Source organism: Ctenopharyngodon idella, chromosome 5 (assembly GCF_019924925.1).
Source record: "Ctenopharyngodon idella isolate HZGC_01 chromosome 5, HZGC01, whole genome shotgun sequence".
NCBI lineage: Eukaryota > Metazoa > Chordata > Actinopteri > Cypriniformes > Xenocyprididae > Ctenopharyngodon > Ctenopharyngodon idella.
The window spans coordinates 9430233-9455186 of record NC_067224.1 but is presented as its reverse complement, the minus strand read 5'-3'; the positions used below and the strand labels follow the sequence as shown (position 1 = coordinate 9455186).

Below are 24954 nucleotides of genomic sequence, written 5' to 3'. Positions count from 1 at the left end.
CTAATTCAACTATTTCTTTAAAAATGGTAAATTCTTCAAATTTAAAGCCATTCATGCATCAGCAGACTCAGTTTGCAACCTCATGAACTCATAACCCACAATATCTTTTCACTGCTCAGTCATGATGAATGATAAGATAATTGTGCTTATTGTTTACCAAAATTCAACCACTCTAATCTTAATCTTGTGTGTGCGAAAAAACCAATTGAAAAAGTAAAAACAAGAGCTGACAGACAGTATCTGCAAGGCAATCTCTTACCATAAATAAACACCTAGACCGTCAACGTGCGATGAGGCCAGGAAGTTCCCGGTAGGGGACATACTGAGACTGACGGCTGCCGCATCTACCAGGAAACAGTCGACCAAACTATGAAAGACAGCAAGAAAAAAGTGGAAGGGTGTGAAAGTGTTAGAGGAAATCATTCAATCATTCATTTGGGCCAGAGGGGACTTCATCGGCTGGAGGAATCCCCGTTAGACAAACAAAAAATATCCGACATACTAAATGTCACTATGGCCGCATCTATGAAAGATAATAATTATCTCTGAATTTGGTTTCACTGGTTACTAAGTGACTCACAAGTTACTAACAAGTTACTAAGGTCATCACAAATATCTAACCAGTCAATAATATAGAAAGTGGAAAAGGTGTCACTGGACTGGCCTGGTCTTTCCCTCCTTCAAAAGGCTACTTTAGTGGTTTGTAGTAGAACGACAATGATGCAATCTCACTTACCACTCTAAGCATTACCTGTGACATAAATGTTACAAGACACGAAAATTTAGGTTTATGCCTGGGCTCTACAATTACTTTCAGGGCCAGATTATCCAAAATGAAAAATCGAGAGGGAGCTTTCATTAGGTCTTAGCACTTCCATTGTAAAGTAACATGTTAACAGACAACAACTAAACATCCCTATTGTTAAAATATTTAGAAGCTTTTTAATGGTCTTGCCAATGAACAATAAATACCTTCAAAAACAGTAAAATTCAATTTACAAAATTAAATGTTTACAAACACTGTATACAACATAACTATGCATTTTAGTTCCCCTCACTCCAAATTATTTACATTTAACAGTATTCAGAACAGGACGAAAAAATATGAGTATAAAACAAACAAAATAAATTATAGTGGCATTTATTATAAACAAAAGATGAAGTGGGTACAATTTATCATGTCCAATCCGTATGTACACTTTCTTACTATCTTTAACAATCTGAGTTTGAAGCACCACCTTCATGGTTTCATGTATAATGACTTGCAAAGCCACTTATTATGTCTTTACTCATCAGCCACAATAATGTAGGTTAATGTCTTAGTAAGATGATAAATACTTTGTTATATGACCAAAGCTCTAGTTTCTTTTGTGGGGGACAAAACATGCAATATATATGCAATGCAATACAATGATGCTTGAGAGAAGTACAAAAAACATTTCTTAAAAAAATATTTTAGCATATTTGATATGCACATTTTACATTATTGTTCTAAAAACTATGTATGGATAATCAAGTAAACCTAAGTTGCTTCAGTCCAGTAATTATTAGAGATGCACCGATACTAAATTTCTCTGCCGATACCCGATTATTCACAATGATATCAGCCGATGCCGATAGTTTTGTTTTTCTAAAGGAAAAAAAAGAAATCTCTCCCAAATAATGTTGCAAACTATACAGGGAACCCTCTCATTTGGTACACTACAATATTAGAGGTTACAATTAACAGCAGAGGTATTATATTCAGCTACTGTTTATTTTCAGATATAATAATTACACTCAAATAAAAACTGAAATGTATAAAACTTAGTATCACATAAGGTAGTTTTCATAAGCACTTGTCTTCATGGCAAATTTGCACAAACATATAATTAACAGTAAATAAGATCCTCTCTAAAAGTGACATGATGTGACATTGTTCACAAGGCGTTTTATTGACATCTTTCTGCGGTTGAAACACAAATAAAGTGATTACATGAGACATGATACATTTTGGTAAGTTGTACAATATATTTCAACATACCTTTGATGTTCATTCATGTTTTTCGAGATATAACTTATAAAAAGACTCGCGCTCCGAGCTGCCGCCTGAACTGAGGCATTACAGCGATCTGACACGTCACATTTAAGAGCATCAAAACGCCATTTATTGTTTGAATTTCATGATAAAATGGACAGAATTTGAAAACTGAAACTTTAATTCTTATCAGATGTAATAAAGCACAAATCTTTTTTGCGATTATTGGATGGGAGGCGCTACAAATATTATTTGATGCAGGAAAAAAAAAAAACGCAGACCTATCAACCCTGGCTTGAACTACGGGTGATTCATAGGGTCAAAAAGAGCCTGCTTTCACGTCACTATTTTTAAACTGCTAATGCGTTAAAATTCAACACAAGAGTGATTTTCTTCACACACAGTATGTATGAGTTGCAGTCTGAACACGTCTCACCTTTTGATTGACAGGATATAATCGGCCTTGATCATCGGCAGTTTTTAAATGATAACAATAATAATAGCTTTTATCGGCCGATACCGATTGTTGGCCGATACGTCGGTGCATCTCTAGTAATTATTCATCTTGAAATATTACTAACAATATAAATGTTATTTGTAAATTTACTTTATAAAAAAAAAAAAACAGAAAAAAGACACGTGTACCACATTTGCACTTACTAAAAAGTATAAACTATCAATCAATCTGATGAGAAAAGGCATGTCGTAGATAGTGTACAACAAGTATTTCAGCAAAGTTTTGATATATTTACTATACTACACATCTATGTGTGTGTAACTAAAACTATTCCTTTAAAAATGTTTAATTCTTCAAATTTAAAGCCATTCATCCCAAAGCCATTCAGATTCAGTTTGCTGGTACAGCAATTTCATCCATTAATTGTAGGGCCCACTGGCTGCCAGTTGAAATGCCCTGGTTTATGCTCTAAACTTTGTACCTGCCAGATGGAAGATCCCATGTTCTGATGGCGCAGTCCATAGATGCTGTAATCAGCCAACGTCCATCTGGACTAAATGTCTGGACAAAAAGCATAATGCACACTTCATAACGTATACTTAATTCACCCAAATATATCACTCAAAAACAAAAAGTCATTTACTCTCCCTCATGCAAAACACATACGACTTTCTTTCTTATACAGAACACATTACGAAAACTAATGGTAACCAGGACCTGTCAAGCTCCAACAATGACAAAAAATAAGCACAATAGTAGTCTAAGAGTCATTTCAAGTACAATTAATGGTTGAGAATAGCCAAAGACTAGTCAAATTTAAATTATGTAGTTGAAGCTGACGCTCACCATGTCATTGATCTGCCCACGATGTCCAGAGAATCTACGAACAATCCTCCTGGTCTCCATATCCAGAATGTGAACAGAAAAATCATCCAGAGCGATAGCAAGCATCCCACTGTTTGGAGAAATTAAGTATAAATCAACATCCCTGTCATCCTAATTAAGTCTCTATGACATGGGTTAATAATAATAATAATAATAATCTGTACATGTGTACAAGTAACGTGTACATGCTATAGTAATAACAGTAAATTATGCATAATTGCATATAACTAACCCTAAACCCTAATGGGGGGGTTGGGGGGGGGGGGGTCTTATTGGTAAAAATTATTTTATTAATTATTAGGCTTAAATGAAAATATTCTCACAATGAGACTTGGTAACCACAGGTAAAACCATACATGGCTGCTCACTACCACTCTCAAATGATATTCTATTATGATATGTTATATAGGCCAATAAAAAACTCCTAAACACAGGTACAGACTACACCTTAAAGACATTAATTATATATTCCCCTACCGACCTAATACATATATTGCAATATAAATAGCTATAGCATAGTTTTCAATAGAAATATTCCACATTTCCACAAACCATGGTAATTTACTACAGTTCATTCATAGTAAATGTTTGTAAGGGTGATGATTTTAGGATTTAAAAGTCTTCTTTCTTCATTCATGGCACGTTTCTCCTGTTTTCCTCATCAGTCTTGTTGGGAATGTTGATGTTTAAAACTAGTTTAATCATCGAGTGATTTGTAGTTTGTAACCGAGAGGTGTGTGATGAATTGAAACGCTTCTGATGTCGTAAAGCTGTTTAATAATGGTGAACGGGAATAAACGCAGCTCCTTTAAGCTTATGTTTCGTTATCCACTGGGCCGTGCAGCGTAGTTCAAAGTAAACTAGTGAAACACATGAAAACAGCGCTATTCGTTCTGTATTTGTTGTTACTGTCCGACAAACAACTACAGATGATTCAGTGACAGAGCGGTCCGAACAAATCCAAATAGTTTCAGAACTTTATGCATGCGTGTTTGGCCAATTCACGGAAAAGAAATAATTGAGTCAAAAGAATGATTAATTCATGAATGATTGGTATCGCACATATATAATAACTGCTGAAATATTTGCACGGAAAACGTTTCTCAGGTCAGTCGGAGGAGCGTGCATGGTACGAACAGTGCGTATATATCCGTACAGCTGCAGGCGCCACTGCGGCCACGTATATAACCAAATTAGCCGCACTGCCAGGAAAAGAGGAGGGAAATTGGGGTGCCGCGAGCCGGATGAAGATGATTGGCGGGCCAGATTTGGCCAGTGGGCCGCCAGTTAACGAGCCCTGGCATAAAACATTTGCAAATAAAGCAATGTTTGTTGTCATTATACCAAATCATTCTCATGACAGACTTTGGCTCAGGCTTTTCAGAATGATCAAACCAACATTTGAGATGTTGTACAATGAAATTGACCCGCTTGTTAGTCCAGTTTTCCAATCACATCCACTGTTGGGGCAAAGTCACATGAGTTTTTTTTGGTTGCGCACTGAGGGATTCATTCTGTAAATGCATTTCCATCGTAGTTTATGCGCGTCTCCTTATCGGATAAAACATTTATCCACCTATATTGAGCACAAATGTTTTTTTATGCACATTTTTACAATTTATGCACATCTTGGCGTTTCCAAACTGTTTTTTATGTGATATCCCAAAATGCGCATGATAATGTGTGATTGGAAACACAGCTAATGAAAACAACAATAGCACTAATGTTTATTAATAAAGGTACACCACGTTACTTGTGGCCCTCTAGCAGTTGTTTTTGTTTTGTTTTGTTTTGACAAAGCCATTACATGCTTCTGGATTAAAAGAAGCAAAGTTGAACCAAAGTCACGAAAACTAACTATGGGCACAAGGGCACTCTAGTTGGTGACTGTGACAAAAAGTGAGGTATATGCATTAATTAGGAGTAGTGATTGGCTGCCGTGGCTGGAGAGTGTGTCTACGTCATCAGTTTCTGAGCTTTTCTCAGCATTACTCATGACAACACTAACCCTTTTAATCCAATCATAGCCCTGTATTATGCACAAGATTGCATTACAGCTGAGAATTCAAATGACACAAAAGACAGTTTAAGCACTGTTTGTTCATCTCTGCCTGTTCAGCTTTGAGTTGTTGTCCTTGAGACACATGCATTGTAAGTGCATGTTTCCTCAGTACAGAAACACAAAAGTGTTGATTGCATTTTCCCCACAATATGGTCAGAACTGGAGTTTGACCACCAACACATGGAAAATAAGATTGTAACAATATTTAATAATATGTTACAATACATGGAGCATGCATGAGAGCGGTTTCTGCATGGAATGCTGCGATAAGTTTAACAACACTCGCAAGGCAGATCACAGTTCATATACACCCTGGATCAAGCGTGTTTCAAGTTTTTATGGACATATTTCATATACTCTAGTGATCCAAACATGAACCAGCACCATGTATGTGCACACATTTCTATATGTCTTCTTCAAATGAAATATACACCAATTAGCCAAAACATTATGACCACCTGCCTAATATGCTGCTGGTCCTCCACGTGCTGCCAAAACAGCACCGAACCACCGAGGCATGGTCTCTATAAGGCCCCTGAAGTTGTCCTGTAGTATCTGGCACCAAGACGTTAGCAGCAGATACTAGTCCTGTAGGTTGTGAGGTGGACCTTTTTAGTCCAGCACAAACTACAGATGCTCAATTGGATTGAGATCTGGGAAATTTGGAGGCCAGGGAAACACTTTGAACTTCATCATGTTCCTCAAACCATTCCTGAACAATGTGTGCAGTGTGCAAATGGAGCAAATGTACACGGCCATTTATGTGATGTAAAAGAAAATGGGACTCATCAGACCAGACGACCTTCTTCTACTGCTCCAAGGTCCAGTTCCAACACTTATTTGCCCATTGTGCTTTTGATGGTGGGCAGAGGTCATCATAGGCACTCTGATTGGTCTGCGGCTATGCAACCCCATATGCAGCAGAGTGCAACGCACTGTGTGTTGTGACATTCCTCCCATAAGCATCATTAAAATTTTGTGTGCCACAGTAGACCTTCTGTTGGCTTGGACCAGACAGGATAGCCTTCTTTGCCCTCATGCAACGATGAGTCTTGGGTGCCAAACCAGTCTTGGCTGGTTTGTGGTACATTCTCACCACTGCTGACCGGGAGCAACCCACAAGCCTTGCCATTTCAGAGATACTCTGAACCAGTTGCCCTGCCATAATAATTTGGCCAATGTCAAAGTCGCTCAGATCTTTAGTCCAGCCCATTTCTCCTGTATCCAACATGTTGATATCTAATGTAACCATCTAACCTATAGTCTCAGCCGTTAGCTGAATGTCTGATGCATGTGGCACACTTAACTGGAAACACTTCAGGATTTTCAAAGTTGTCATCTGGTCGATTGAATTTTACAGGATGTCCGGGAGACGCGTGTAATGTTCTTAATGGGTCCGCCTGGAAACAAATGCCGTGATGCCAAACCCCCTTGTGGAAGAAGAAAGTCGTTGTGTTTACAACTGTGATAATAAGCGCTTACCAGATCAACTAAACGCTGGATTTTCAAAATATGTGAAGTTCACGGCTCCATTATTGCAGTAAATTTGCACAATGTTCTTGAATGAATAATTTATTAAATGCATGCCGGTCTGTTATTGTAGGGACATCGACTTTACATTTTCACAGCCATAAACATGATGCGGAACAAAACGAACTATGATGGGTTGCGTTACATGTCAGTCAAACGTCGTCTTGGGTGGTCTTTGGCCAATGAAAACTGCGATAGAGTCCAGACCTTCTGCCATCAGTCTGAAGGTCTGGCTACGCGAGACTATCTAACCCAGAGCTTAATATGTGGTCTTGTTAGGAGATTATCAATGATATTCTCTTCATCTGTGACTGGTCATATTTTATTGGCTCATCAGTGTACACTATATTGCCAAAAGTATTGGGACACCCCTCCAAATCATTGAATACAGGTGTTCCAATCACTTCCATGGCCACAGACTGCTTCTACAAACATTTGTGAAAGAATGGATCGCTCTCAGGAGCTCAGTGAATTAAGGCGTGGGACCGTGATACATGTAGGTCGCCACCTGTGCAATAAGTCTATTCATGAAATTTCCTCACTACTAAATATTCCACGGTCAACTGTTAGTGGTAACGCCAACTTTCTGCAGATTCAATAGCTACACATCTCAAAACTTTGTGTGGCCTTCAGATTAGCTCAACAGTGCGTAGAGAGCTTAGTGGAATGGGTTTCCATGGCCGAGCAGCTGCATCCAAGCCAAGTGCAATGCAAAGCGTTGTATGCAGTGGTGTTAAGCATGCCACCACTGGACTCTAGAGCAGTGGAGACGTGCTCTCTGGAGTGACGAATCAACCTCAACCTGATAGAACACCTATGGGATGAATTAGAGGGGAGACTGCGAGCCAGGCCTGACCTCACAAATGCGCTTCTGGAAGAATGGTCAAAAATTCCCATAAACGCACTCCTAAAGAAATTTTGTTTGTATGTAATTGTAATGGAATGGTAAAAGGGCGTGGATACGTGACAGGAGGGCCTCCACTCAAGGATAGAATATGTGGAACATTCTTAGACTTGTTCATCATGTCAAGTCAAATTTTATTTTTTAAAGCACAAATTTAACACAACTGTAGTTGATCCAAAGTGCTTTAAAGTGAATCAGAAATTAAAATAGAAAAGGAAGTGAAAAAACAGATAAAAATATAAAATATCAAAGTCAAACAAACAAATTGTCCATAAATAAATCAAACAAACATAAATTGTCCATGTGGTTGAAAATACCATCATTGGCCTAGAGAGATAACATTCTGAGATGAGACTATAAGAGAGGAAGGATGCCCTCTCTTCACTGTCACACTCTCATGACAGTGCGTTTCCAAAATGCAAACTACTTTAAAACAGCTTTAAAGATCTTGAAAGAAAAGAACAAGAGATAAAAATAAGGTCATAAAGTCTTAAGGAATTCCTTTTTATAAAAAGTTGTTTATTTGAAAATGCATTTAATTGCAATAATCAGCAAAATGATTGGAGAGTGTGACATCTAGGTCCAAGCCTCTCATCTTTATCTACAAAAAACCAGCCTCAACAACCCCACACAGCATAAAGTGAGGGATCAAAGGTCCATGCTGGTAACGCCCTTCCTCACCAACGAGGGAAAGCCCATTGCAATGGCTCACAAAGAGTCACCCTGGTGAAGATGGAATGTCCATGCAGACAAACAAGATGATCAACAGATGTGGAAGAAGTAACTAATGGTTTAAGCTGAGTATCTCATGATTTGATTGGTTATTGATTAATTAGAAACTTCAGGTATATGTAAATCGAAAAGAGGAAAATCTCTTAACTAATTCTATAGACTATAGGGAGTCTCACTAGGTATTTTATTGTGAAAATAATATCTAATCTAGGGATTATTATTGAAGAAACTTGAGGGTTTTGAAAATCCTAATGCAGACATTAGAACTATAGATGCTACAAAATATATATATATATATATATATATATATATATATATCTGCAACAGTTGTTGTAAGTAAGAGAGAAACTCTTTAAAATAAGGAATGAAGAGTATAAATGTGATGAAATGACTTAAATTTGCTTTAATATTATTTAGTTGTCAGTTAATGATAAAAGGGGTGATTGTATATGAACTGAACAAAGGTGCAACACTCACTCTTACAGCGCTCTAACTTTATGGAAGAAATTTTCCTTATTCTAATATGTAATTGTAATGGAATGGTAAAAGGGTGTTGGTACATGACAGGAGGGCGTCCACTCAAAGATAGGATATGATGAATATGGTTGACTATTGATTTACACTTCTCTCCAAACAGCGGTTATGATGATTAATAGGGCTTTGACGATTAATTGTCCGTTTCAGGGCTTTAACTATTATTTTTTTGTTCGTTTAAAAGCTTTGCCATACATTTTTTGTGTGCTTCCTTCATTAAATAATCATTCAATTAATCAAATTATTTTGATTAATTGAATCCTTTGTTAGTTGTCAGTCAACACCTTTAAATACAAAAGTAACCCCGGGAAGCGAATGCGAATTCAAAAGCGAAAGCGATCAGATGGTAATTTAATAAATCGCAACAGGCCTAAAGGGTACACAGCCGGCTAAGCCTCAAACCATCATATGAAGCCCAACTAATTAACAAAACTATGCTGCGCTTGCAGATTTATGCCTCAACCGATAGAGGGTAAATTCTTCTGTACCATAAAAAGTGTTTTTAAAACTGGTGGGGAAATAACTATGCATTAATGTCTCTAATACCTGTCCCTGTGAAGCTGAGATGAAGCTGGGGCGGCTGGCAGGCTGTGTGTATGTAACTCCTCCTTGGATTTGAACTTCCAGATTTTCAGAAGGCGATCTGCTCCCACACTAACAGTCAACTGGTTTAGAGCATCCACAGCGACCCCACGCACAGGCCCTGCATGCGCTGCGCACACACAAAATGCTATTGAGATCAGACTTGAATTGACACATATTACACATCTGATGTTAAGGATGGGGTTAACTCACCCTTGTCCTCTCCATAATGTCCTCGGTGAAAACCAGACTGCATGTTGTACACATCAATGTGTCCTGAAGACAGCGCAATCACTGCAAAGTTCCCGCAGGAGGTGATATCCACAGCCTGGAAAACATATGACCAAATCTGTTTTGAAATCATCTGTTATATAGCTAAATGATCACGTAAACACAAACATCACATCTACACACTTACGGTTGCATGGACATTGAGGCTGCGGTTCCTGTTAAAGCGTTCAGGCTCCAACCTGTGAGCACCCATTGAACCTTTCTGATAGTTCCATGTCGTAGTCATAAGGAAACCGCGGTGGCATGCAATAATGCCATCCCAGTCACTCTGACGAGCCGTTTCTATACAAAATAACATCAGTAGGCTTAAATGCATATCAACAGCATTAAACACAGTTATGGCTTTCAGTATTTTAGTTGTATTGAGTTATTTATAAGGTAATTCCAACACTGTTTTGGCTATAAAGAGATGATCAGAGTTTAAAAAATGAAAATTCTGTCATCATTTACTCACCATCATGTCGTTTCAAACCCATAAGACTTTCATTCATCTTCAGAAAACAAGTGAAGATATTTTAAGGAGTTCAATATTTTCAGGAAGCCCAAACGTATGTGCATGGGTTTGTTCCCATGCCAAGCATGCATGATTGAGCTTCCAATTACTATATTTAATGTGCTCTATGCATGTGTGTTGATCAATGTTTATATGCTAATTAAAGTCTAAATTAAATCTGACTTGGACTAAATCACTTGATTCATATGAATTACTTTTACAATGTCTTTATGTACTTTTTGAAGCTTGACAAATTTTGGTTTTGTAGACTTGCAAATGGATGGACAAAAATAATGAGAATATTAAAAATCTTCAATTGTGTTCCAAAGATGAACAAATGATGACAGAATTGTCATCTAATCATTTTAAATATATACATTATTAATTTAAAAATTAAATCATAAATCACACCTGAGGCAAAAGTTGTGATGGCTGGAAGTTTTTCCGTGTCGTTCCTCACACCTTTCTTTTTAGCTTTTGTTTTGTTAAGGGTGCCTGTTGATAAAAATGACCACTGAAGTCTTATATAATACAGATACTACTTGACATCAATAGTCTTTATAATGTGAAAATGCCTATAATTAAAGGGTTAGTTCACCCAAAAATGAAAATAATGTCATTTATTACTCACCCTCATGGCGTTCCACACCCGTAAGACCTTCGTTAATCTTCGGAACACAAATTAAGATATTTTTGTTGAAATCCATTGGCTCAGTGAGGCCTCCATAGCCAGCAATGACATTTCCTCTCTCAAGATCCATTAATGTACTAAAAACATATTTAAATCAGTTCATGTGAGTACAGTGGTTCAATATTAATATTATAAAGCCATGAGAATATTTTTGGTGCTCCAAAAAAACAAAATAACGACTTATTATAGTGATGGCCAATACACTGCTTCAGGAAGCTTCGGAGCGTTATGAATCAGCGACACGCTGATTCATAACGCTCTGAAGCTTCATTAAGCAGTGTTTTGAAATCGGCCATCACTATACAAGTCGTTATTTTGTTTTTTTTGGCGCACCAAAAATATTCTCGTCGCTTTATAATATTAATATTGAACCACTGTACTCACATGAACTGATTTAAATATGTTTTTAGTACATTAATGGATCTTGAGAGAGGAAATGTCATTGCTGGCTATGGAGACCTCACTGAGCCATTGGATTTCAACAAAAATATCTTAATTTGTGTTTCGAAGATTAACGAAGGTCTTTCAGGTGTGGAGCGCCATGAGGGTGAGTAATAAATGACATTATTTTCATTTTTGGGTGAACTAACCCTTTAACTGTTTAAAAGGTGAAGTGTGCAATTTTAAACTATTAAAAATACCTTTTCCTTATTTTAATGGGCAAAGACAAGAAAGCCATTTGTAGGCTGACTTTGTGAAGAGCGTGAAGATAGTTTTAAAACAGAGTGCTGTTTGTTTAACTGACAGATATAACAGCATTGGGCACATGATGTGAATTTGGGAGTGGGACTACCTATAATAAGTTTTGCAAATAACTGACTTGGAAGTTTGAATGATGGAAAGCTAAGGCTGAAGGGTTTTTAAGAGGGTTTGGAAAACAAGGTAAGCATTGCTATTACTAATAATCTGAATGATCACAAAATTATTAAACTCAAAAGTATAAAAATATTAAACTTCAAGTACACCCCACCAAAGCATTAAAAAAAAAAAAAAACTTCAGAAAACATAAAAATGTCATTAATTTTGATGCAATTCTGTATGGTGCTGCTAGTTATAAAAGGCATTACACACTTTACCTTTACATGCACTAACAAGAAAATGCCAAGTAGTTATTACCGTGCCCCAAACTCTTGTTGAACCTTTCATGAACGGTTGAAAATGACTGCAAAGTACCATCTTGACCTATTATGAGGAGTAGACGCATCAAGATCATTATGCTTAAACACATTTATCTGCACTCGTATGCCTTGTGTCTTCATAATGTACTGGTTATGACAGTACCTGCACTAAGAATGTGCAAGCCGCTCTGGTCATGGTGCTGAATCTTTGCTGGTGGAGCACTGTGACCCATCCGATGTCTTAGAAGACGGCCGTCCCCTCCGGCAACGTCAAAAATCCACACCTACGTCATACACACTATTGTTTACTGGCATAATGCACATTTGAATTCTATTGTTGCAGTCACATATGAATAATTTGCATTATGAAAAACAAGCCTGAGCAGATAACACAAACCCGTATGGCATTGTCCGCTCCATTGGTGATCAGGAGGGGTTCATTTTGAAGAAATGTGAGGCCAGCGATGGCTGTTGTATGAGCATCTCGCATTTGACTGACTAGTTTCTTCTCCTCTAAATCCCACAGCCCTATGTGTCCGATAGGACTGCCAGATGCCATTATTGGATGCCCATCTGCATGGCAAGGACAAAGTAAGTGCAATATAATGGGCTGAAAAGTATAGTATACACTTTGTGAAGCCTAGGTAACAACATTACCTGTCCTGAAGGATAAAGCTGTGACTGGACCCCAGTCTTGTTGGAACTTCATCAGTGTTTCATCAAATCTGATATTGTGAATGATGATCTGACCAGATGCTAAACCCACACCCACAACATCCACAGCTGGAGTCTAAAGAGATTCATTTCGACAGAACACATTACACACTAGTTATCATTCAGGGGTCCAGACAAAAAAAAAAAAATTAAATCAATTGGCTCCAATAAGACAAAAAAGACGCCAAATAATTTTTTAGTTGCCAAATAATAAAGAGATGTTTTACATTTTTCAAACATTTCAGTCATCCTGTCATGCGTTTACATCTGCCCTCATTTTACAGCATCAGCATCATTGGTGAAAGGCAGCTCTTCACATGCATCATATAGGCAGTGTTGAATTTTATTTTTAGCTCCTTTCATTCTTTCTCATCATGTAGACAACAGGTAAAAGTGTAATTACACTGATTTTCAATGCGCTTTGTAGTGTTACAATGTCGGTAGTATATGTAAATTAGATTTTTTTTTTAGACTGGTTACGGTCACATAGCCGAGTTACGCCAGAGTTCATTCCTCAAGTTTGTGTTACACAACATTTTAAGATGAAGAGGCGCTCTTTGGTTTTCAACTGCGTTAACTAATGTGCTCACTCACAGAATCAGACACTGTTGCTTTTTATATAACATATTTCCCATTATGAATTATGTTTTTGGTCCGTTGTGTCGGATTGCTTTCTCACCTCAACCTAACCGCCCCAGAGTTTGTTTTCAATCAGCCCGAGACCACCTCGTTCAGGCGATCTCAGAGCGATTGTTTTGGTGTGGATCTGAGCGCAACTGCCAAGTTCATTTATGCCTTGACGAACCGAACTAAGGGAGAAAACGCACCAGGTTCCAAAACAGACGTTCCAAACTAGCCAACTGCGGTCACGAAATCTGCGCTTCGGAGAAACACCGTAAAGCCCATTTTGCCAGTGGTGAAGTACCTCTTTAAGTAAAAATATAATGAATATGTAATATTGTCACGGAACATAAGGCAGCAGACAGTTCCAGAGAGTTGAATGACTTAGCTGAAGATTGACTTGTATGTTCTTACAGGTGAATACAAACTGACAAGACAGGCACACAAAGGGTAAGGAGCAGACAACAGAAGACTGGTGATGGAAGACGGGATTCTGGATGGCAGGTGAGTATCAGGTATAGAGGTATAGAGTATAGAGTATAGAGAGACGAGACCAGACAACGGAGTGCAGGATGTGAGGGCTGCTATGTGGTGACTTGATGAGGAAATGCATGTGTGGTGAGTCAGTATTCAGGGGAGAGTGAACAAGTGGGCGGATCTAGTGATGATGGGCTGATTGGTGTCTGTGATGGTTGTGAATCCATGACAAATATAGTGCATATTTTTAGCAAATGCTCCTCTCTATAGTTATTTTTCTAGCTAACTATCAAGTTTATGTACATTGAATGGCTTTTCTGAGACAAATGTAAAATTACGCGACATACTGTTTACAAACTGTTTTATTGAGACATTTTAGTAAGTTGTACTGTATTTTTCAACATACCTTCTGATGTTCATTCATGTTTATTTGGTGCTGTAACAACAGTAAAGAGTAGGGATGGGACAAAATATCGATATGGCGATATATCATCGTCCTTCTCTGCACCAAATATCAATATTTTAATTAATAAAATAAAGCGCTATAAATAGATTTCGCAGCAGCTGAGTATCTCTTCAGCAAGCTGACGTGCAAACTGCCGCAAATGAAAGTGACAAACACACAATTACCTTCATTAAAAGTAATGAGACCTTACCAGTGCTGTTGCCACTCTCTCCTATTGCGGTCTTTGATTTTGAAATTAGCTAATGGTCAATAAAATGCACCTCATATTTGTTGCTTTCAGTGATGTGAACTCCATTAAATCTGCATTTAGCACGGGAACCGAAGATCGGATTTATCCGTTTTGCAGATAAAGAGAGAAAACATAACCTTTTCACTGGCATTTTGTTTTCATAGACAGATATCGTGATGTATCATTATAGGATTGTCTAGCAATATATCGATTATCGCAGAATCGCGATATTATCGTTATCGTGAGCCATGTATTGTGATTGTATCGTATTGTGAGGTACCCTGCGATTCCCACCCCTAGTAAAGACATTAGAGGTTGACCAATTTATCGGTTTTGCCGATTTATCGGTTTTGCCGATTTATCAGTTTTGCCGATTAATCGCCACCGATAGCTGACTGGTGAAACAATCGGTTATCGGCAAAAATCCTTGAAAAATCCTGAAAAGTGCTGCTCGTCATCATAGAGTAGAATGGCGGCCTCTAGAGGCCAAATAAATACTAACACTGCGCTGTTGTTTACTTTAACACGTGAGGCTGTGCACTGCTCAGAGAGCACACGCTGCAGGAGATCGCTGTCACTTCAGATACGCATTTAAAACACCGACAGCGAAATGGTATAAATACAGTACACTACAGTACATGTCATATCATTATAAAGTAATTAATTTGCTGACTAGATGCTGCATTAGCAGAGAAAGAACAGCAGCACTTGGCTACCCTATGTTTGCGATCAGGCTGGGAGGACGCTAACATTAGTAGCACCTCAAGCGTTTGAAACAATATGACAAAATGCACGCAAATCCGACCCAAATGTTTAAATGTCACGATTGTTTTCATCTATTTGCACTAGTGTATATTCAGCTGGTCACTTTTATGCTTTCATTAGCCAGCGAAGTTGCGTTTTTAAAGCGAATGTGAAAGCAAGTAAGTTCACACAGCCGACAGAAACATAAATCAGAAACGCATCCGTTTTCTTTTCTTTATCATCACTGCAATACATATTTTGTTATTAGGATTAGATGATCATCAAGTGTTCTAAAATAGAGGCAAAGAAAGTAAGAGACTATAAGCTACATATGATGTACATTTATAATATTTCAGTTCTCTCTGTAGATATTTAAAGATGATCATCTTTAAGCATGACTGTTGAAATGGCAACACTTAGGGTTAATAAATGCTGTAGAAGTATTGTTCATTTATAGTTTGTTAATTTTAACATTTACTAATACATTTTCAGTGTTACATTTTGTTTCAGTTTGAATGTCTTTTGTTTACTTCAATATTTATTCATATAATTAATATATTCATATTTAATTTATTTCATTTAGCACATTTTCATGGTTCAGTACTTTTTTTTAACTTATTTTTTTATCCAGTATCATTTTAAAATTTTAATTTCCATTTTAAAAACTTTCGGCTGATTAATCGGTTATTGGTAAAATCCAATATCGCTCGACCTCTAGAAGAAATGATTGGTTCACGTGCCGCTTGAACTGAGGAGCTACAGTGATCTGTTACACCACATTAAAGAGCATCAAAACCACATTTATTGTTTGTATTTCATGATAAAACTGCTCAGAAAAAGATCAGTTTACAGTTTACATTTATTAAAAGTAACATATTAAAAGTAACAAAGCTGATTGTGATTATTGGATGACAGGTGCACTACACATAATGTGAAGTTCACAAATTTTAATTTTGACATGTTTTTCTGACAGAATGCTGATCCGTGCTTTCTCCATGTGTATTTCAGCGCTCAAACTCAAACACAAGTGAGTGTAACAGGGTTTCTTTGACTTTTTGATGTGCATTGTCTCATTTTATTACATTAACATAAGATGTGATAGGCTACTCATCACAGAACACGTAGGTAAAAAGGCATCACATGCAAATTTTTAAATCATAACATGTAAATTTATATTGATGCCAGTGGTGATATCAGCAAAAATATCACACACAAATTCATATTTTTGGTTGCAAATGCAAGCGATTTAGGCGCAGTCTGTAGCCCTGTCATTGATCTATTAAAGTAGGGATGGTTGATGGATTGTACACCAACTGACTTGGTTTTAACTTTAATACTTTCAGCAGCAAAGCTGGGTAAATGGGAAGCAACAGCTTTTAGAGGATTTTAGCATCTTTGATAGTTTTGTGCAAAGGTTACAGATATGCAGTGCATTTATTTGTTTGAATATCTGTGTTACTCGACTCAACCATGCTCATGGATTCAGTTTGTGCTATTTTTTTTTTTTTTTAGTGCTGTTTTTGAATTAGTCAATTATGAATATGTGTAGATTTAAATGTAGAATAGAAAGAATAATAATAATGAAAGTAACGAGACCAACCTGTTGAAGAACAGTTACAGCAGTTGCCCATCCAGGAAATGTGAATAGGAGTTTGCTGGATTAAGAGAGGAAGATTTGTTTTATTATTTCAAACAACATCACAAGTAACACTACATAATTAACACAAAGGTTGATCCTCACAAAGTCTGTCAATAAATGTGACCCTGGACCACAAAATCAGTCATAAGTAGCACAGGTATATTTGTAGCAATAGCCAACAATACATTGTATGGGTCAAAATTATCGATTTTTCTTTTATGCCAAAAGTCATTAGGATATTAAGTAAAGATCATGTTCCATGAAGATACTTTGTAAATTTCCTACCGTAAATATATCAAAAATTTATTTTTGTGAGTGGATATGCACTGCTAAGGACTTCATTTGGACAACTTTAAAGGTGATTCTCAATATTTTGATTTTTTGCACCCTCAGATTCCAGATTTTTAAATAGTTGTATCTCAGCCAGTCCTATCAACCAACCTATCAAAAAACCATACATCAATGGAAAGCTTATTTATTCAGCATTCAGATGATGTATAAAACACTCTCTGTGGTCCAGGGTCACAATTGTCCTGGGCTGTGTTTCCCAAAAGCATTGTACACCTAAGTAGGTCATACAAACACTGGTACTAATGGTTGCTGCGATCAACTTATCTCACAATGGTTTCGAGAAACGCAGCCCTGGTCATTTTTTAATCCAATAAAAGGCATAAAAAAAAAGATATGACATTATGACAATTTTCATGATGACTAAGTACATTTTCCCTCTCCTCTAACATTCTCAATACTATCATGTGGAAAAAAACCTTTAATTAACCTACCCTTAAAACGTTTGGAATCTGTAAGGTTTTTTTTTAAATATTTTTGTTAAGGTTTTGTTTAATGTTTTAAGTCTCTTATGCTCACCATGGATGCACTTATTTGATCAAAATTACAGTAAAAAAGTAATACTATAAAATATTATTACAATTTAAAATAACTTTTTTTTTTAAATTTTAATATATTTTAAAAGGCATTCTTTTTTCTATCATGGAAAGCTAAATTTTCAGCAGCCATTACTCCAGTCTTCAGTGTCACATGATCCTTCAGGAGTCATTCTAATATGCTGATTTGGTGCTCAATTTTTTTATTATTATTATTATTATTACCAATGTTCAAAACGGTTGTGTTGCTTAATATAATATAAAAGTATATTTTTGTTTTAAAGTAAAATAAAACAGCATTTATATGAAATAGAAATGTCTAATTATTAATAGGGGTGTAACAGTACATGTTTCGTCCCAAACCGTCACGGTACGGATGTCACTGGTGCATACAGTCAGACAACGAATACAGTCAGTCACAGGCAATCCACACCCCAATCCAGAAGGGGGTGAGTGGTAATGCAACACTGTTTGCTAACCACCACAACAGGAAAAATTGCAGAAGAAGAAGAACAGACGATCTATGCACATATATGATTACTTGTAATCTCTCAACCGTATTACCAGTGTTTCTATCACTGAAAGACATCAATAAAACAGCTTGAGAATAATATCTCACGTATGTATTTACTTCTAAATTCTTCATTTAGTGTCCACAGCATGTTAGTTCACTAGAGAAATGAACTCTAGAATGGAGTATTTCACTAAATATATGCATGTTATTTGCGTATATATTCATTATATTTACTTTACCTGTAGTAATGTCTTAATTATTTAATGTTTAAACAAATTTGCCATGAAAACAAGTTATGACAGTAACTGTGTAAATGATCATATTTCAAAAATGAATTGAAGTACAAAAATAAATGAAAAATAATTTTATAATTAGATTTAGAATTTAATGCAAAACCTGCCTTATGTGCAATTCATATATTTTTTAATTGAGTGTTGATTATTATATCTAAAATTAAATAGCAACTGAATTTAATTGTTTGGGCTCTGTTGTTAATTGTAACTTGTAATATTATAGTAATGTGAAAGAAAGGGCTCCCTGTATATAGTTTACAGCATTAGTTGAGACAGATTTTTTAAATCCTTAAGAAAATGTTGATAACTGAATTTATTTAATGAGAGATACAACGTCCACTGTTTAATAAAAAAAGAAGAAAAAAGAAGGAATTTTATGTTTAGTTTTCTCCCCCTGCTGTACCGAATCATGACTTCATACCGAGGCATGTACCATGTTTTTGTACCGTTACACCCCTAATTATTAATGTTTTTACAATTAATTTCTTTAACTTTTAAAGTTTTTTTTTTATTTTTTTATTGTACATCATAGTTTAGGCTGATTTTATTTTTTTTATTTTTTTTTAAATCACTGACTCCAGATAGTACTATTCTTGTTAACGTAGGTATTAATGAAAATCATCATTGAGAATAATGAGAATTACAAACAAAATAAAAAAAATATTCGCATTGTGACACAATTTCTCCTTTTTATCTTTAGAAACGTTGTGGAGAGGCATAAGACTAATATCACCAACTGCATTCAGAATTCATTAGAGGTGCACACTTTGATTTGATGTTCCATAACTGAAGACTCCCTTGACTGCTTCCAAACAGGATTTTGTTCAGGTAGGTGCTCGGGTGCATCAAAGCAGAGACTTCAAATGATGCTTTGTCGTATGAAATCTGCAGGTATGTGTCTGCAGTGAGATTGACAGAACATATTACATACATTGTTAAGATAACCTTGATTCTGCTGAAAGCAATGTAAACCTAGCAAAAATAACAAACCTACCTTCAGACTCGACATCCCAAATAATGACAACATTGTCCTTGTCAACAGAAATGAAATGATCTCCAAAAGGCAACAGTAAGTGCACATCAGCTTGATGGCCTGTGTATGTGTGAACAACCTGGATGGAAAAGACAGTAAAACATATTACCTCTGACTAATTCTTGTTTCAAAGTCTCTTTAGTGTTATGCATCTTTATAGGCGAAATATGTAGTTTCTGGCACCTAGCGGAATTACAAAAAAGTGGCCCTTTCGCGAATCGCACTTCCCCAACTCATATATCACAAACAGCTCTTACGGGTACTTGTGAAGGCATGTCTCAACGGGTAAAAGCAGGCTACTTTCAATAAAAGGTTCAAAATATAAGGAAAACTTTTAGCTCTGTTGCTATGCGTCATGAACAAGCAAACGTATAGGCTAATACTCTGTCTAGAGCGCATGTGAGTGTCTCGATTATAATAAACCATCCAACATATCTGCACCGGGCGCATTTTACACTGGACACATCAAAGTAAATATTAAACTGATAGATTAGTCTTTCTCTGTATGGTATTGATTATTGAAACGTTCTTTGCAGCGCATTGCCTTGTTTGCTTTGACACGTTCATGAACTGTGTCATTTTGAAGATCTAAATGAAGTGAACTTTGGCTTGCACTTTTGTAACTGAAGCTGAATGTCTTTTCCCATGTACCGCTTCAGTCATGGTCCCACATTACTACAGTAGCCATGCCCCAAACTCTCCCTTTAGGACGAGTAGGAAAGAGATCTGAGCAGACCTCTCTCAATGTTTTGATGGTGCCTGGGAGGCTCAATGCTTACACTTTTGTTGGAGATAAATCCATGAATGGCATACTAATAGTAGTCAGTGAACAAAAAACTGGGTTAAGACTAATTATAATTTCATATACTTCACCTTTAAGAGCACAGTAACTGTGAACTTTTATTCTTTACCTCTTTGTTTTTTGCAAAAGCTGAGACAAGTTTTCCATATGCAGCATAGACAAGCATACGGTCCGCCGCTAGGGATGAAATGTCTTCTGGGAGAGCATTACCTGTATAGGTGGTTATTACAACTGTTTCAATCAAATGCATATGGGAAACTATAATTGTTTGATCATGTATGTTCAGAAAATGTGCTGTAATCAAGAAATAAATGTACTGAATCCTACTTACTGACTGCAACAATTCCAAGTTTCTTTACCTGCCAGAAAAAAGACGAGATCATTTTATATTGCACTGAAAGCATTACCATAAATAATAAAAAGCAATATTGTATTACTTATTTCTGCATTCATCACAAGTTATTACACTATTATTACAATTATTATTACACAACATAGTATTTTAATTATAACACCATATTTGGCTAATTACTCTATCTAAAAAAGTATGGCTATGCAAATAAATACTAAGTAATACTGATATTGAACAGCATGTATATAAACAACACAAATAGATGTAACATGGTGCATCTAAGACAATGTAAAATAATGTAATGCCAAAGTATGCACAAAATGAATCTGTCACTTTGAGACAAAACAAAAACATGCATATCTAAACCGTTTTCATTAGTGCCTAAACTACTGATACTGTGCTAGCAGAAAGTGACGTCATTTTTGCAAAAAGTACTGTAGTACCACGATAGTTACATGGTATTAGACGTAACTTTGGTGGCATTAAAATGGTACAAAAGTTTATTGAAAAGCTTGTTTAGAGTTTTGCACAGTACCATGGTATTACCTTGTAATTTTGGACATGGTAGCATGATACTAATATCGTATTTTGGACATATACAATGGTGGTACTATGGTATTTCTGGACATGTCATGATACATAAATCTCCATACCAACTGTACCATTCGCGCTTTGATATAGACCAGAAAACAAATTCATGCACCAAGGTATTTACATTGCATTCTAAGGTACGTTCAAGAATACCATGACACGGGTCTTACACGCATGATAGGCTACTACACTTCTGTTAAGTTACATTACCATGCTTTTTAAATGCTTCGCCCAAGTACTTCAAATAATGGCATGGTATTACCACTGAACGTGTTGAAAACACGTCAGACACTAAGAACTTAGCATGTAATATTTTATAAAGAGATTGTTTTGACTGAATGCCATTAATTGAATTCGCACTTACATTATATGTGTGGAAACACTGTCCGACTGCAGTGATCACATAGAACTCTCTGTGTTTCTTATGGAAGCGAAGCACGTGCGCCAGATGGTTAGAGTAAAGCCCCAGCGCCCTGAATCCAGAGAAGATTACGCTTCCTTTCTTTCCCGTAGACATACTGATCATGTATTTTCACCCGCTGAACCTTAAACTTCACAGGACTGTGCACGAAATCCTAATAAATGTTTAACTCCGTTTCCCCCACATTTCTGTCATCGGCATTTGGTGTTGTCGAATAGTGTTACACTAAACACGGTTCGTCTGGAAACGTTCTACAATGGGTTCCTACTCAAACCATTAATCATCCCATTTTCAAACATTTTTTCCTACATTGCAACATTTATTTTTCAATTTGTTAAAAAAAGAGAACACATGGCTTTACTGAATGATTATAAAGGCATAATTCTTTATTGTCATACACTTTGTTGTATACATATATAGTGCATAGGCTTATATATTAGTAGTCTGTTAATATAAAAATGTAAAAAAAAAATAAAATAAAAAAAAATGTAAAAACAGTGCATTTACCATAAAACAAAACATATAAATATTTAACTGATTAGCAAATACTTGAAAATAAAAAATTTGTGCTGTGCACATTGTGCAGAACAAATACAATCATCAATTTTCTTAATGGATTGATGCTTGTCCTATGTAGGGTTGTTGGGATTCTAGAACAGATCAATCAGCTTAGACCATTTTATAAGTTAGAGTAACAACTTTAAACATATTTGTTACTGGCTTTTCTTAAAAAGAAACCTACTCAAGCTTCACTGTCAAAAAACCACACCAGCATTCCAGGAAGGATTTAATGGAGCAATTTTTCGGTGATTTTAGGGCTGGTTTTTTGGCACACTTCTCCTAAAAAAAATAAAAACAAAAAACATTGTAATAACAACATTACAAAAAAAAAAAAAAGAAAGAAAAGAAAAAGAAAAAAAGAGCAGAATAATTACAAAGAAATAAAATGCTTTTATTCTGAATGTTATTATTAGCAACTGTAAAGTAACACATTTGTTCTTACACTGCTGTCTCTTATCATCTCTTGTATTTTCTGCAACACTGTGCAGGTTCCAGCTGAAGCCCAGTTTAAGATGCACATAATATTTTTTTTTTGCACGTTCTGGAAAATAAAAATAAGTAGGCACTATTAAAATGTATGTTCTCTTTTTCCAATATTTATTTTTTATTTATTTAGGAAAAAAGCTGCATGTGAACAAGGAAATAACTTACCTGGTTCCGACAAGAGAGTTTAAATTCCTGGCAGGGAAGAAATTACAGATAAATGTTATCATTAAAAAGCATTAAACATTAAAATGACTTGCATTACAAACGTCACAGACAGCGCTAGTCCCAGACTAAAATGCATGTTTGAGCTGTTTCAACTGAAAGCAACTTGCACTGATAGATCTTAAAATATGCCAGAGCCATTGTTTTGTCTCAAGATGCACACCAGTAATGTTTTTTTTTTTTTTTTCTATGGAACATTCATAAAAGGTTCTTAAATGTCCTAATTAAACTAAGGTATAATCCTGGCTTAATCTAAGCCCTGTCTGTGAAACCAGGTCTAAAGTTACCAGCATAAAGACTTACCTCCTGCAGATGAGGTTTTATTATAAATATGGAATCATTTTTAATAATCTTGAGGCATGATGAGACATCAGAATCTTTTTGAAATGACCTGGCATTTGACCTGACGAAGTGTATTGTGAGAACTACAAGCAACAACTCTGTAAAAAAAATAAAAAAAATAAATTTTAAAAAAATGTTAGTAATAAGAAAAAAAATCATGACATATGCTCAGTAGACGAATGCAAGTGAAATATCTCTTACTACAAAGCTTTCTGTTGTCCATCTTTTGACACTATTGCAAATCACAAAAGACACCTCTTTTATAGACCAAACAGAGTACAAGTTTTACCTCAAGAATGACTTTGTGTATGACAAATAAATGCTTTCTTGCACAAGGACTTATTATACATGATGACTCAAATCTCATTGCTTGTTTTCACCCCACACATTTTCGTAGGAATTCCACAGATGTAACAGAATCATCCAGAAACTAGGCAGGTGTGGATATTGTCAATACAGTAAATTTGAAATGTTACAACAATATTATAAGATTAATTTGTTGCGGTGTTGCAAATCACGTTTGATAAAGATCACTGTAGCTGTCCCAAAAAATAAGATTAGAACTGATACAATCTCCTATAAACATTTTTTACCTCCCCATAAAAAAAAAAAAAAAAAAGTTCTTAATCTTGATCTTCTTTTTAGTAGGAAATTCTGGCCCACACAAGTACAATCTCACAAAGTAAGAGTCTATAAAAAAAAAACTGTTTAATGGCAGCTTCCCATTGTGACAACTTACCCCAAATACTGTGACAACAAGCTTCGCTACGTGTGTTAAGTAAACTGGATCTATTTCCTGGACAATAATGATGAGAAAAAACTAATAATAATAATAATAATAATAATAATAATGTTTTGCCAAACCATTAGGGTATGTGTCAATACAGAAATTGACTTTCAAAAATAAACTACTACTCTGAAAACTATTCACTGGAGTCAAGTTTGACATCTAGCCCTAGTCTTACCTAAATCAACTTTTCTCAATAATGGCAATGAACAAATATTGACAAGGTAGATCTGCTTTACACATTCGCTTCAAAATTACTGGATAATATCAAAGACATAGACCACAGTTCAAATCCCTGGGGTCCATAACATTTTAATGCTTTTGAAAGAACTCTCTTAAAGCATTAGTTTACCCAAAAATGAAAATTATGTCATTTTTTTACTCACCCTCATGTTGTTCCACACCCGTAAGACCTTCGTTCATTTTCAGAACACAAATTAAGAATTTTTAATGAAATGCGATAGCTCAGTGAGGCCTCCA

At 35.9% G+C, this 24954-nt stretch overlaps 1 protein-coding gene across 1 annotated transcript in view; it reads right to left on the bottom strand.

Moving 5' to 3' along the window:
- Positions 1-22325, bottom strand: part of wdr36 (WD repeat domain 36) — a 31844-nt gene extending 9519 nt beyond the window's left edge. Inside the window, exons 1-17 of the mRNA XM_051894752.1 lie at positions 22020-22325; positions 21044-21071; positions 20822-20922; positions 19872-19989; positions 19644-19776; positions 17148-17202; positions 12954-13086; positions 12694-12869; positions 12460-12580; positions 12295-12360; positions 10899-10982; positions 10122-10276; positions 9917-10031; positions 9668-9833; positions 3321-3429; positions 2956-3035; positions 260-367 (exon numbers count right to left, since the gene is read on the bottom strand). Coding sequence (XP_051750712.1) covers positions 260-367; positions 2956-3035; positions 3321-3429; positions 9668-9833; positions 9917-10031; positions 10122-10276; positions 10899-10982; positions 12295-12360; positions 12460-12580; positions 12694-12869; positions 12954-13086; positions 17148-17202; positions 19644-19776; positions 19872-19989; positions 20822-20922; positions 21044-21071; positions 22020-22181 — 1910 coding nt within the window. The 5' untranslated portion in view covers positions 22182-22325. The remainder of the gene's footprint in view (positions 1-259; positions 368-2955; positions 3036-3320; positions 3430-9667; positions 9834-9916; positions 10032-10121; positions 10277-10898; positions 10983-12294; positions 12361-12459; positions 12581-12693; positions 12870-12953; positions 13087-17147; positions 17203-19643; positions 19777-19871; positions 19990-20821; positions 20923-21043; positions 21072-22019) is intronic.
- Between the last annotated feature and the right edge of the window lie 2629 nt (positions 22326-24954).